This window comes from Protopterus annectens, chromosome 4.part0, assembly GCF_019279795.1.
Source record: "Protopterus annectens isolate FY-2018-M chromosome 4.part0, PAN1.0, whole genome shotgun sequence".
Classification (NCBI taxonomy): domain Eukaryota; kingdom Metazoa; phylum Chordata; order Ceratodontiformes; family Protopteridae; genus Protopterus; species Protopterus annectens.
The window spans coordinates 170,792,908-170,807,995 of record NC_056733.1 but is presented as its reverse complement, the minus strand read 5'-3'; the positions used below and the strand labels follow the sequence as shown (position 1 = coordinate 170,807,995).

Below are 15,088 nucleotides of genomic sequence, written 5' to 3'. Positions count from 1 at the left end.
AGGAGCCCTTTATGCTTGTATAGTATTGTTCAAGTTTTGATTTTGTGATGCTTGGAGGTTAGTAAGGATGTAAGCTCCATAGAGAAGTGTGGGAAGGACATAAGTAGTGGCAAGTGTAGTTTTAGTTGAGTTGGGTAAGAAATTTTTTGGCTCTGTAAAGCAGTCCTAGTTTTTAATGAGTTTTCCTTATGAAATTTTGTATATGCAAGTTGAATTTAAGATTATCATCTGCTATCATCCCTAGTAATTTTCTATGAGAAGTGACTTAAATGGTGGTGTTATCAAGAGAGAGGACTTTAAATTTAGCTTTTTCATGAGAGAGAGAGACTTGCGGTAAAAAATAAGTAGTTTGTTTTTTTTTTGGGGGGGGGGTCTTAAGCATGAGTTGTAAGTTACAAATCCATGTTTCAGTGGCTGTTAAAGTTTCCTGGGTAATTTTTTATAGGTGTGCCATGTTATCAGATGTGCAAATGAGTGTGGAGTTATCTGTGTACTTTATTAGGAAAGTCTGTTGCATGGATGTGTGGAGGGTAAATGTTAAAAGATGAGGGGACTAAAGATGAAGCTTTGTGGGACACTGGTGTGCCACAGGTTTGCGTAAATAATAGCAAATTAAAACATGATGCTAAACTTAAAATCCACATATCAAACGTAATGTAGTACAAGTACTCCTGAAAGGCATACCACTTTAATAATCACAGTATTCTAATGATATATTATATTATATTATATTATATTATATTATATTATATTATGTTATGTTATGTTATATTATATTATATTATATTATATTATATTATATTATATTATATTATATTATATTATATTATATTATATTATATTATATTATATTATATTATATTATGTTATATTATATTATATTATATTATATTATATTATATTATATTATATTATGTTATATTATATTATGTTATATTATATTATATTATATTATATTATATTATATTATGTTATATTATATTATGTAATATTATATTAAACAGCCATCAATATATTAATTCAGTCTCTTCATTCACAGCATCCAGGACAAGAATATGCAAGACTAAGTGTACCCCGGCACTGCATACATTTGTAAAAATGTACTTTTATCTTTCTTGTTATCATCAGTTTTCATACCGCATTCGGCCTGAATCATGATTCTTCTGAGCTCCTTTTATTTGCATCTGATTTTGTTGATGGTGTTCCTTCTTGAAATTAATCTAACTAGTCTCCCAGGTAGTTGAAGGCAGGGACAGTATTAGTTTGGGTTCCTTGTGATATAGACAGTGTAGTTAGGGGCTGTGTTCTTCTGAAGTCCTACAGAAACTTAACTCCCTGTAGATAAGAAGAAAGACACACTGCAGCAACTTCACATTGTAGCAGGAAATGATCTTGTTTAGGGGGTGGGGTAATCCTCAGTGGTAATGTGGGTGAGATACTGATGGCAGGATGGAAATTTCAATGGTAAACAAGCAAAGTACAAAAAAGATGAATTTCTGGCAAAAAAAGTTTCTTTACTCATGTTTTTTTTTTCTTCACAGCAATACAACACTAACAGCAAAGTTGCAGTTACAATGATCTGGAAATTATACTGAATAATGCAGTCCTTTAACCACACCTCTAAACCAGTGTATACCTATATGCCATTACTGATTTTTATTTATTTATTTTTTTTTGTTTGTTTGTTTTACATTCTAGGTTACTTCCCAGTGTGTAACTGCAGATGGTCATAATGTGGAAAAAAGTAATCAGCCAGAAAGTCCAAAGGCAGTCAGTGACAAAGAGACATCACCAATACCTATACCAACTACAATAAAGGTAATTAGTACTATATATATTTACCATATGATACCGGACTGTAAAACAAAACAAATGCATTTATGCCACATTTAGGAGCATACAAAGTATGTTTGTGCTTCCAAAGTCAGCTCTAGATAATATAAGGAAATTTTATCTTAGTTATTGCAGTCAGCATATCTACCAGAGATCCTTACAAGTAAAGGTAAATGTAGAGTACATGATATATGGCATTATGAGCAAACATTTATGTCTTGTATAAAACCATTAAAATAAACAGCAGAAAATATTCCTCAAATAAATTTGAATTTTCAGTATATGCTAACCAGAGGTTTGCACTCAAGAAATGTAACAATTAAGATGAAAATCTTTGAAGCAGCAGACATTGTATTAGATTAATTACAAGAGTCATACGACAGAACTGCTAATGGAAGGGAGATTCTGTACACATTATTTTGCAAGAATTGACTGTTGATATAGTAGGGAACAAAGTGGAAGGCTCAGTCCTATGATATTTGCAAACTCCTTCCATGCATGTCCTGCTTATCTGGTACCTAAAATTCCCTCAGTGTACCCCAAAATGCAGCAGCCCTGGTGTCATTTGTGAAATAGTGCTTTCTGTCAGATCACACGTTATCACAGAGCCACAGATTCCTGTGTGCTATAAAGGTCTGCTTGTCTAAACTGAAATCTATCATTTTTCCATCTGCATAGTTGTGACAGCAGAAGGTGTACTACCCTTTGCATGTGTAGTTGTGAGATAGCACCTAAAGTCAAACCGAAAGGTGCAGAACATCATCATGCACTGGGCACTGCAGTTACCCTAAATTCAAACCGAAAGGCACAGAACATCATCATGCACTGGGCACTGCAGTTACCCTAAATTCAAACCAAAAGGTACAGAACATCATCATTTAGTGGGCACTGCAGTTACCCTAAATTCAAACCGAAAGGTACAGAACATCATCATGCACTGGGCAATGCAGTTATGTCATCTGTTCAATGCGCCATGACATATCTAAAATGTTTTCAAATGTTTCATAAAATGAGTATAAACAATCACTACTCAGCAAATAGCTTTGAAATTGTTGGGAGAACCAAGTACCCAGTCTCTTTTAGTTTCCTGGATGTTAGTTGACAGCATTTCTTAGCACCTGTTATCAGCCAGTCTGTTTAGTTTATGCTCTTGATATTTGCCTAGCTATGTGGTACAAAGGGATGGAGCCATGACTGCGACCCAGGTGATGAGGTTTGGTTACTGGTGCTAGCACTGGAAGAGCCAAACAGGGAGAGAAAGGAGTGAAGGAATGTGGCCATCTCACCTGACTGGAGTCGCTTCTGCTGAGTCTGTGAAAACCATCACCCACATCTGAGGACAGGACAGCAGAGCTGCTGCTTGTAATACCCCTTGAAAAAGTGAATGACAACCCGTCCAGGCAGTCCATCATATGCCCTCCCTTCACTGATGTAAACCAAGCAAAAGATAGGGCTTCAAGTAGGAACATGAACCAACCCTAATGGCTGCCTAAATGATTGCCCTCCCAGTCATCCCTCATCTGAGTAATAGAGAACAAGTAGGCCAACTGGCCATGAGAGAGAGCTGATGATCACAGGCAGAGAGGACAAACTAAAATATGATCTTGCCATCTCATGCTGTGCTATTCCTCTTCCCAGCCCAGATTCAGCACCTATAATCTTGATGAACAATACCTCCCTTTATTTGTCACCTTCAGTCTTCATTATACCTGCTGCATATAACATAACTCATGTATAATTACATGACATAATCCCAACATTAGAAACACCAAACTAGGCAACAATCACATACCTCTTAACATAAAACTCCCCAACCAGACAATAGTTACCTGACATAATCCTAACATCAAATACCAAACCATCCAACCAGACAATAGTTACCTGACATAATCCTAACCATCAAATACCAAATAACTAATAAACAGTCAAAACCAAAATTGCCAAAGAACATATAATTATTAACCCATAAATACAGCAGTACAAAACAATAAACTATTTAATCATTATTTTTGTGGCTATAAACTCCTCTATTCCATGTGAAGGGTTTTGCCCCAAAATGATCCCCATTACTATCTTCTAACTATGAGATCAGTGAAAATCACAAAAAAACAAAATATTCGGTTTTATAGTAAAAAAAACCCAAATAAATAAGACCTGCTCTTTGAATGAGGTTGTCTAAGCACAAAACTGACTATTAGTGGTGACTGAATCCAGGCTTTCTCTATATGGAATGTGGGTCTGCAGGGTTTGTTCCCTATGTAAACATGTAACTGCTAGAAGTACAGGAACATTTTGACTTCTTTCAGAAGTTTGGTGCACAAGTTCCAACAGTGTAAATTCCTTCTTCCAGGTGGTCTGGAAGTTTATTGAGCTATGAGCTACTAATGGTCTTTATCCTGTAGTCCAAGGGTTAATTCCCTCAGTTACTATTTACCTGCTGTGTGATTTTGAGCAAGTCACTTAATTAGACACTGCACCCATGTTGCCCTGAAAGGGGCCTTTGTATCTAGTGGGTTTATCCAGTTGATAATGAAATAAAATAAAATGGAATTGTCGCACATCATGAAATATAGTCTTCCCTGTAGCATAGACACTGGTACAACCTAACAGGAATAAGAATAACATGCGGGATGGGAAATCATTGCGGATAACAGTAAAATTACTTATACATACCTCAGAAAACGCTCAAAGTATTTATACATATCTCACAAAGGACTAACTGCAGCTAGTGTTTCACTCATGTAAAAATGTTTTGTTAAATTAAGATGTAGAGTCAGAGGTACTTCCAGTAGAATCCAGTAAAGTTCAGGAATGCAGAACAACCACATGCTCCCATCAAAATTGTCAAGTAGGCCTTCAGCCCTTCAGTGGTACCCCTATTCTAGTCAGCCCTCTGGTACATGAGCGACTACCTCTGCCCATGTTACTGTCTCAAGTTAGGGAACAAACCCCTTAGACCAGTGGGTTAGTCATGCGTAAAATTCACTGATATTTTCTTCAATTGCCCCAGTGCACTTTTTTCCTAGTAGATATTTTTTTAAGTGTGTTTAGCTCCTACATGATTAAAGAATAATGATATTGGTCATATTGTTTCTATAATCGTTTCTACAACGAACCCTTCTCCAAGAACTACATGTCACCGTGAAAGCTGTTATTATCATTTCCTCATCTTCTGCTTATACAAACCTCTTTATCTCTAGGTCAGTATAACTAATATGCAGTATAACATAATTAAAGGAGATGTATAACAGCAGGCCCCAAGGACAGCAAGGATGTAGTGTTCAGTGCAGTTGACATCTAATACTGTTAAATGAGATTTATATAACAGTTTTATACATGTTACTGTATGATCAGGTTGTCCCCACAGCCACATGGGAGTGAAGAGATTCTTCCATCACTGTCTGCTAACAAGTCTTTCTTTTCATTATATAATAATATTACAGCAAGACATTCATGGGCACCTGTTCAGGTATTCTGTCCAGTCCTGGTGATTTTCCTGCAAGTTATGTGTAAAATGACATCTACCTTTTCTTCATAACAAAAATGTATTTTTCAGACTTTAATTGTTTCAAAAAATGCCTCTTGTTGGCTCATTAATTCCATTAAATTGTATCATTCTTTTGTTGATGTAATAATCTGTTGTATCCATCTTCAGCTTTCATTATTATATTTGTCTCAAAATCCATATGCATGTTTTATTATGACTCAGTCCTCTTAATTCATGGCTTAATGATATTTCATTAACTATGTTCCTAATGCAGTACTGCATTTTCACATTTAAACCTTGATCAGTGGTACAATGGGATGACTAAAAGCTAATCCTTAAATATTTTGCATGTTCAGCATAGCTCCTTTTCTGGAATATCAATGGTTGGCAAGATAATATTTCCTAAGATGCAGAGGAGCAGAGCATTGATAACCATTTTCCAAAGGAAGTCACTGCAGGTGCTGCTTCTCTGTGTGCACTGGCAGTGATGTCTTTGTGCTCACTGGCACTGATTCCTTGGTCTCTGTGCAAACTGGCACTGGTTCCTTGGTCTCTGTGTGCATTGGCACTGATTCCTTGGTCTTTGTGTGCACAGGCACTGATTCCTTGGTCTCTGTGTGCATTGGCACTGATTCTTTGGTCTCTGTGTGCATTTTCACCACTTCCTTGGTCTCTATGTGCACAGGCACTGATTTCTTGGTCTCGTTGTGCACTGGCACTGATTCCTTGGTCTCTGTTTGCACTGGCACTGATTCCTTGGTCTCTGTGTGCACTCACATTGATTCCTTGGTCTCTGTGCATACTGGCACTGATTCCTTGGTCTCTGTGTGCATTGGCACTGATTCCTTGGTCTCTGTATGCACTGGCAGTAATCCATTGGTCTCTCTGTGCACTGGCACTAATTCCTTGGTCTCTGTGTGTACTGGCATGGATTCCTTGGTCTCCGTGTGCACTGGCACTGATTTCTTGGTATCTGTATGCACTGGCACTGATTCCTTGGTCCCTGTGCATACTGGCACTGATTCTTTGGCCTCTGTGCATACTGGCACTGATTCTTTGGTTTCTGTGCACACTAGCAGTGATTCCTTGGGCTTTGTGCACACTGGCAGTGATTCCTTTGTCTCTTTGCACACTGGCACTGATTTCTTGGTTTCTGTGTGCACTGGCACTGATTTCTTGGTCTCTGTGTGCATTGACACTGATTCCTTGGTCTCTGTGTGCATTTGCACTAATTCCTTGGTCTCTGTGTGCTCAGGCACTGATTCCTTGGTCTTTGTGAGCAGTGGCATTGATTCCTTGGTCTCTGTGAGCAGTGGCACTGATTCCTTGGTCTCTGTGCGCACTGGCATGGATTCCTTGGTCCCTGTGAGCAGTGGCACTGATTCCTTGGTCTCTGTGTGCACTGGCACTGATTTGTTCGTCTCTGTGTGCACTCACACTGATTCCTTGGTCTCTGTGCATACTGGCACTGACTCCTTGTTCTCTGTGTGCACTGGCACTGATTCCTTTGTCTCTGTATGCACTGGCAGTAATTCATTGGTCTCTCTGTACACTGGCACTGATTCCTTGGTCTCTGTGTGTACTGGCATGGATTCCTTGGTCTCTGTGTGCACTGGCACTGATTCCTTGGTCTCTGTGTACACTGGCACTGATTCATTGGTCTCTGCGCACTGGCACTGATTTTTTGGTCTCTGTACACACTGACACTGATTCTTTGGTCTCTGTGTGTACTGGCACTGATTCCTTGGTCTCTGTGTGCAGTGGCACTGATTCCTTGGTCTTTATAGATTTCTGCCTTCTTCATCATTGTGCAGCTGCTGTTGGTATATATATATATATATATATATATATATATATATATATATATATATATATATATATATAAAGTGTGTGTGTGTGAGGATGAGAAGCTTGCAATGTGCAAAAAACATTTACTCTGAGTTTTTGCCATTTAGATGTTCAGTCATTTGTTTTCAATGTTGGATTTCCTTGGCATTTTGTGAATCAGCATTTCGTAGGAGAACCTCCTTTTACTTTTTTATCACACAGCAAAATGTATAAAACATCTGTTAAAAGCTATTCAGGACTTTGCTGCTAAAATATAACCTTTTTGGAGACCATGTTCCTTCTCAGCTCAATCTATATTTAGCTAAAGGATTGCATCTGTCATTATTCAGTAGGGCAGTTCTGTACTTTCTTGTTAACTTTCTGACTATAGTGTATTGCACCTGCAGTATCAAACAACCATAGTCAGATCAGGACACCCCATTTTGATGTTATATCCTTACCCAGTATCACCTCTTAAAAACTCATGAAATAAAAACAGTCCTTCACCTACAAGTGCCTAAACTGTGTGCATGTGTGCTTTAAAACATAACCAGACTGTTTAACTTCCTCATAGCTGTTGTACTCTTATTACCAGGTCATTTGAAATCTTAGGAGGAAAAAAGGTTATTTGATTTTAATAACATAGACGTGCCTCTGCTCTCTCTAGATATTAGAATATGACTGAATTTGGGATAATTTCCTTCATTTTTAGAATAAGAAATACTAGATAATGAAGAATAGTGATGCCTTCCCCCACAAGTCCCCCAGTCCTAGCCACATCCTGGAATACATTTTCCTTTGAAACATATAGCAAGGGTTACGCCAGTAACACAATGCTCAGTGACTAATTAAACACAAAGAAAAAAAAGGAAGACAAGAAAACGGCAGTGCTACCACCAGCATATGTAACAAGGTAATGAAAAGAAAAACGCATCAGTTTCACCCTTAATTATTATTATCATTGAGTGATACTTAAAGGTAAAGCCATGGGGTGTTAGTACCTGGCAAGTAAAGAAATGCTTGGTTTTTTTTTTCTTATTCATTTTAGTGATATTGATATCTTTGCTGTTTTTATAGAAAATTAACTTCACTTTAGGAAGTACGAGTGTTTCTTCGGAAAATACATAAATTAACATTCCAAAAGAAAAGAACATCTGACCTCAAGTTTAGCAACAATAAATTGCACAATTATAATCTTTGAAAGGAGTGCAGCATGTAAGTGGATATAAACTTCCCATGACAGACTGTTTCGTGTTTATGAACAAGAACACACAGTACTAAGCAAGATGAGTATCCCGGCATTATAACATTTTCCTTTATAAATTTAAGATGACATTTTTAATAAATATTTTACTGCTTAGTTGTTAGATCATGATTTCCTCTCAGGTAATTAATTCATTGACCTGCTTTTACGCTTCAGATATAATGCTCCGCAATATGATTTTCATGTGCAGTAGTAGCTGTTTCACATTTCCAAAGTGCAATATGCATTTTCTTTCTGCTTGTATGCTAAATGCTTACAAGCGTGTGTCGTCTTTTTATATGTCTTTGTCCTTATGGGGAACAATCTGTACAGATATTTTAAAAATATCTTAACACTGTTTAGTTAGCTTCAACAGTTCATTTTAGAATTTTGGATCAGCAAATGGAATATGGAAGGGTATCTACTATTACTTTTGTAGAAGGTAGATATGTTGTACAGTGCTTTATCTAAGGTTTAGACTGATCATCTGTGAAGATGGTTAATGTCACAAACTCTGTCAAGGTGACCTCAGATTATAATGATCTTTGAGTTACAGGCTGATCATTTCAGAAGGCAGAAAAAAGAAAGGAAAACCGTGAATTACTGTTTCATGCAGGCAGATGTCCTTTCACACTAAGAAGTGACATTATGCCAGTGATCAGTTGTTTGAGTGGCAGGAAGTGTATATGGTCTCATACTACATTTATGAAGATTGTATATTGCAGTCAATAGGCATAAGGTTACAATGTGACCAGGCATTCATTAGTGACCCAGATGGAAGACACTTGGAGAACTGGAACTTCCAGGTTTCCCTATAAAATGTTTGAGAGAAAAGACAACAATTAGAGGATATAAAGGGAATATTTTCATTCTGAGTGATACAACTTTCATGATCTCAGGGACCAAAGTTATGGTTTCCTTAATTTCAAGTACAGGATTCTACATGACTGAAAATTCCCATTGTTCTTGGTGAGAGCTTTAAAACAGAAGATTAGGAGATCAAGTGTCATTTCATAAAAGTCTGATAAAGTGTCCATGTCGCATTTTATGTCGCACTTCCTCATTGATTAAAGTGATCTATCTTCATTTCTTTAACACTTTTGCCTGTTGAACATTTTCTATATGTTTGAGCCAAATGATATAGTGTTTTTGATTTTTATATTTACATTTTATTGTAAAATTTCTCAATATATCAGGTAGTTCCTTGCTGTTAAAGTGTTGTTAGAAGACATCAGATGCTCTGTGTATGAACACTCTTGCCTTGATCTGCACCTTCCTTCTGTCCTTTCTCCTTTCGTTTATTCATTCCTTCCTTCTGTCTTTCCTTCATTCCCCTTCGTCAATGTACAAAAGGTTTAAGTATTTTTCCTAACACAATGAGACCAGAATTTAGCTTTCAAGACAGCGCTAGCTCTGTTAGTAAACTAAAGTGTACATTAATGGAGCAGAGCTAAACATCAGTGTTCCCACAGTTTGACTGGAAGTTGATGTCAGTGTGATGGGTTCATTTTCCAAACGGGGTAAGAATTCTATGCACTGGAATTATATAATGTACCAGGAAAGAGCAGCAGTCAAAAACAGCAGTGTGTGAGATAACACTGACCACAACGAGATTGGGGAGAGGGACCAACACAGCTAGAACATCTCCTGGATGAAATGAGGGGTATAAATGATAAGCAATAAAATCTTTCAGTCATGTCAAAGCACAGCTTTGGGTTCCCACATTCTTTTCCTGGTGTTTGGGAAAAGTCAGTCCTCGGGGGTCTATATGTTGTCATTTCAGGAGGGTGGTCCTTATGTTTCCATGGTATTCTTTCTGTGAAGATCAGTGTATACACCCTGTTTGCATTCCAAACTCACAGTCATACAAGGTGATCTTTAAAATGATACTCTTATTCTGATCTGAGAACAGTCAGGAAGAAATCTCTCTGTGATTTTTTTTTTGTAAGTTAGAGCATCACATTATACTCTCATTTCTCATATTATATTTCAACAATACTATAAACTTACAAAGTATAATTAATAATGTTGTAGAACACAAAGAATAAAATATGCCTAAATGATTCAAGATTCAGACTTTATTCTAAGAAATACAGAAAATGCTAGGCACCTTAAAACATATGGTTTTGTTTTTAATAGTCTAAATCTTCCAGTGAAAAAAATCGCCACAAGAAACCGAAGGATATCAAACCCAAAGTGAAGAAGTTAAAGTACCATCAGTACATTCCACCAGACCAGAAAGCAGATTGTTCACCTCCACCTATGGATTCTGCCTATGCTAGGCTCTTGCAACAGCAACAACTCTTCCTACAGTTACAGATTCTCAGTCAGCAGCAGCAAAGTCGTCAGAATCCTCAGCACAATCAGCAGAATCTGCAGCACAATCAGCAGAATCCACAACAGAATCAGCAAAATCCACAGCACAATCAACAAATTCTGCAGCATAATCGTCAGAATCAGCAGCAGCAGCATTTCAGTTACCAACCAAACCATCAACCAAAACCCAAGTAAGAAACACTTTATATATAAAATACTAGCACCCTTTTCTGTACCGATCTTACTGTGTCAACACAATAAACTTCCAAAATGTAGTTTTATGCAGGTTCTAAATATTGTGAACTTTTTAGATAAAATTAAGCATGTTTAGTTAAATGTTTATGAATGGTATTTGGGTAGACTGCCTTTTTAGCTTTAATCTGCTCTGTCGCTACAAATAAGGAGATGTACAAACTACATATTCATCCTACTTTACAAGCCTTTAGCTCTCAGTTTATAGCTTGAATAAGAGAGGTAATATCAAGTAAAATAAGCAGGTCTTGCAGTATTGTGGCATTTGTTTAATGGCATAAGACTTTCATTTATCCATACATCTTGTAAATCACTTTTCTTGGTGGTAGTCTTAGCGTTAGTAAGCTGATCAGCCTTCTCTATCCATAACAACAGTCACCAGCTCATCCTGTGTGATCCTCGGGTATTTCAAGGCAATCTGGGAGATATAATCTTTGTGTCCTGGTTCTGCTCCAGGGCATCCTCCCAGTGGGCCATGCCAGCTATACTTCTCATGGAAGATACCCAGAGGATATCCTTACTAAACATCCAAGCCACTTCAACTGGCTGTGTTACACCTTGAGGATATCCTCACTGTGTAACAGAGAGTGAACACAGCTACTCTGTGAAAGACCTTAATTTCCTCTACTTGTTTGCATCGTGACAGCCCTTCAATCATTATGCAAAGCTTGTAGCAATAGGTGAAAATGGGGGTACAGAGTCCTATGGATCATGACTCATGTCTTACTTACAGTCAGTATAATGTCCAGGACAACACCAATGCATTCATTCATTCACTTGGTAAGTCTCCTGAACCCCTCCACCCTCATTTGTAAACATGACCCTAATATACTTCAGCTTATCCACGAGGTTCCTGCCCCCTCCCCTAAAAAGAGTAAGTAATTTGCAATATAACAACACTCTGCATTTAATAAAGTGGGAACACTGTTACCATTAAATCTATTTGTATTTTAGCAATCAGGTAATCAAAACTATTCGAATGATGTAGAGAGTCACAAAATAGCCAATGAAAGAATCATTCATCAAAATTAGAAGAATTCACAGAGATAAGAATGGCAGGGAATGACAATGCCTTTAAAGTTAAGACTTGTAAAGGCATTCAGCACCATCTGCCTCTGCAAACCAGCTGGTTAAGCAATTGCTCTGCCACTTTGTAGTATTTTCAAGCATGAATGAGCGCCAAACTTCTATAGTAAATAGTAAAGAAAATACTTTGATGTAACTGGGCTAGATTTTTTCACACATGAAGTTTTTGTTGCAGCAGCAATTGCATTTAATCAATTTGCATGGTTGTTTTTATCGGGAAACACTTATGGTTAAATATATAAAAGTTTGCTTTGTTTGCAATGAGTACAGTGAAAATTTATATTCAGAAATTCATCTTTTATAGGCAAGCAAGTGATGTGATACGAAATTCAGGTTCATTGCCTAACTCCGCTAACAGTACATGCAGCTCTCCAATGAAATCATCCTTCCCAGGACAGAACAGCATTTCATCCTTACGATTAGGGCCACTGCCATCCAATCTAGATGAACTGAAAGTAAGTCTGAATTTTAATTATGTTGCTTAAAAACATGGAGCCAACAGCAAGCTTAGCATGCTTTCACAAATGGCAATATAACTGATAGGAAATTTACTATATCAAATTAAAATATTGCTTAGAACCTAGCAGGCTCTTAATTATTTTAATCTGTTTTCACTTTGCAAATCAGCCTGTTTATGCTATTTGATATACATGTAAAAAAAGCTGTGCATGTGTATATGCATGCACGTGTGTATATGTGTTTTTCTTTGCACTTATTTTAGTTTCTGTTCATCCTGTCATGGAATCTAACATGAATTCATACATTAATCATCCTGCTGACCCTTGTTTACATGTCACTAATGAATTTCTTCTTCACAAATATACCATGGATAAGAAACTACCTGTGATTGTGTACATTAAAAAATGTTTCCTTCGCCACAAAACATTATCCTGGAGTAGTGTTTATTATGATGATGATACCAAGTCATGTCTCAGAAAAGGTAGAGTACTTGCTGAATGCATATATAGGTGGACATATCCATAGTAGTTTTTTTAAATTATATATACATTTTTCCAGTATCATGGTTTAACTATAACACAGAAGACAAAACGTTATATTTATCTTCAGCTAACTAGACATAGACAAAGGGGTATAATAAAACACACATCCTAGCTTAAATATCAGATATTTAGTTTATTTACAATATACCCACATCACTAACAACTTGTTTAGACTGTACCCATATTATTGTATAATGGATTATGATTAAGGAGCAGATCATCATCATACTGAAGTGCATGGAGTGTGGTTATTATTCTCCAATATCAGGAAAAAGATAAACCATTTAAGAGCTTCTATAGCGCAAGACCTAATAAACGTTAAGAATCCCCTGATTCCATTGTTAAGATGAATTATCACACTAGGCAGTTAAATCGGCCACTACTGCTAGCAAACAACAGCAGTAGAATAAAAAACAGATTTGTTACTGCCTGTTGCCTGTGCTGATAATGTGTCTCTCACTTTTTCTAACATAACATAATCTCTTACACTTTCTTTCAGACAGCACTTGCTAAGTGCTTTACTGCTTTGAAAGCCAGCAAAATACATAGCAATCTTTTTTCCTGTAACAAGTAGTACATGGAGCAGATAAAGCTCCATGCACTACTAAGAATTATGATCAGGTTTCCAATCATAACCCTTTATTATGTGTTTTTTCTTGGATGCCAAGATTCTCAGGATTCATTCTTGAGATTAATTTCTCAGCATCTATGTCATGAACACATAATGAGCCAGTTATGACTGACAACCCATGCATAATCCTTTGTGTAGTGCATGGAGCATTGTTATTATCCTCAAAAATCAGTTAAACAACTTCCCGTTTTGGCACTACTATAGCACAAGACCCAACATTAACCACACTTAGAAGGGTGCTTAACAATGCTGTTAAGACCGTGCCTCATGCTAGCCAGTAAGAGTTCACAGTGTCAACCAGTAAATAACAGCAGAAGAACATGAAATGGGCTCATTTCAACTCTGTTTCTGTCTGCTGTCTACAAAGTAACACTCATTAAAATGGTATTTGCGGAAAAAACTATTTCCCTTAAACAGGGAATACATAAAGGAGTAAAGCAGTTCCCAACTACAAAGAATTACAATCAGATCACTGATTGGAACTTAATATTATATGTTCTCAATGTGGATGTCAAGATTCACTTCTCAAGCTTTGCTCTCGAAGTGAATTCCTTGGCATCCATGTGTTGAACACATAATAAGCACGTTAGAACCGGAGAACAACTCATAATCCTGTGTTACATTTTTGAAAAACTGATTCCAAGAAAATCATCTCAAACGCAAACTAAAATGAAGTGGTAAGTTTCGGAATCCATTTGAGAGCAATAAAAAATAAAAGCTGGAATGCTGACCTAATCATACTTTTTTTGTAACGCATAATGAATTCAATTAAAAATGAAAAAAAATGGGTGGTGCTTGTGATTGCTTTCAGTGGCATTGTATGCTTTGCCTGTTTGTATTGCTTTTCCTTCATACTTCAGAGAGATTCATTACATTAGTCATACATTTTCTTTATGTTATATGCATGAAAAATGATTGAAGGAATTAATATTTCTGAATTTCAAAGGGAAGGAACACAGACGAGAAAGGTAGTACATTTATCAATGTTCTATTAAAAATATATACTTTTTTATAGGTTCATAGGTAGGTACTAGGCTATCAGCCCAAGGGGCTACATAAGCCTAGCCAACAAGGTTCCCTGGCTTACACCACCCAAGAAAGTTATTTTCCTGTGCCACTGTCGAGCAGAGACACAGAAGTGATCCCCAGGGTGTATTTCCTATTTCCCATCCACTCATCAAGATTTTCTTGAAGAGTGCTAATGAAGAACGTTGCTTGACATAGATGGGTAGCCTGTTCTAGAGTATGGGAAGTCTCTGGGACAGGAATCTATCCCTCCAGCATGTCCTGTTTATTGTGGTGACAAGGTTTAGGTCCCTAGAGCGTGTAGCTCAGAGGGACTGGGATTTCTTTAGGTGTAGCATGTCCAACAGCTCTGGGTTTGACATAGCTTTATATGTTAGGCAGAGATC

General features: G+C 37.0%; 1 protein-coding gene across 5 annotated transcripts in view; it reads left to right on the top strand.

The window, feature by feature from the left end:
• MYOCD (myocardin) overlaps window positions 1–15,088 on the top strand; it is a 191,388-nt gene that overhangs the window by 137,499 nt on the left and 38,801 nt on the right. For all 5 annotated transcript variants that reach the window (XM_044068157.1, XM_044068156.1, XM_044068154.1 and 2 more), the window contains 3 exons: window positions 1,699–1,818; window positions 10,530–10,897; window positions 12,349–12,499. In XM_044068157.1, coding sequence (XP_043924092.1) covers window positions 1,699–1,818; window positions 10,530–10,897; window positions 12,349–12,499 — 639 coding nt within the window. The remainder of the gene's footprint in view (window positions 1–1,698; window positions 1,819–10,529; window positions 10,898–12,348; window positions 12,500–15,088) is intronic.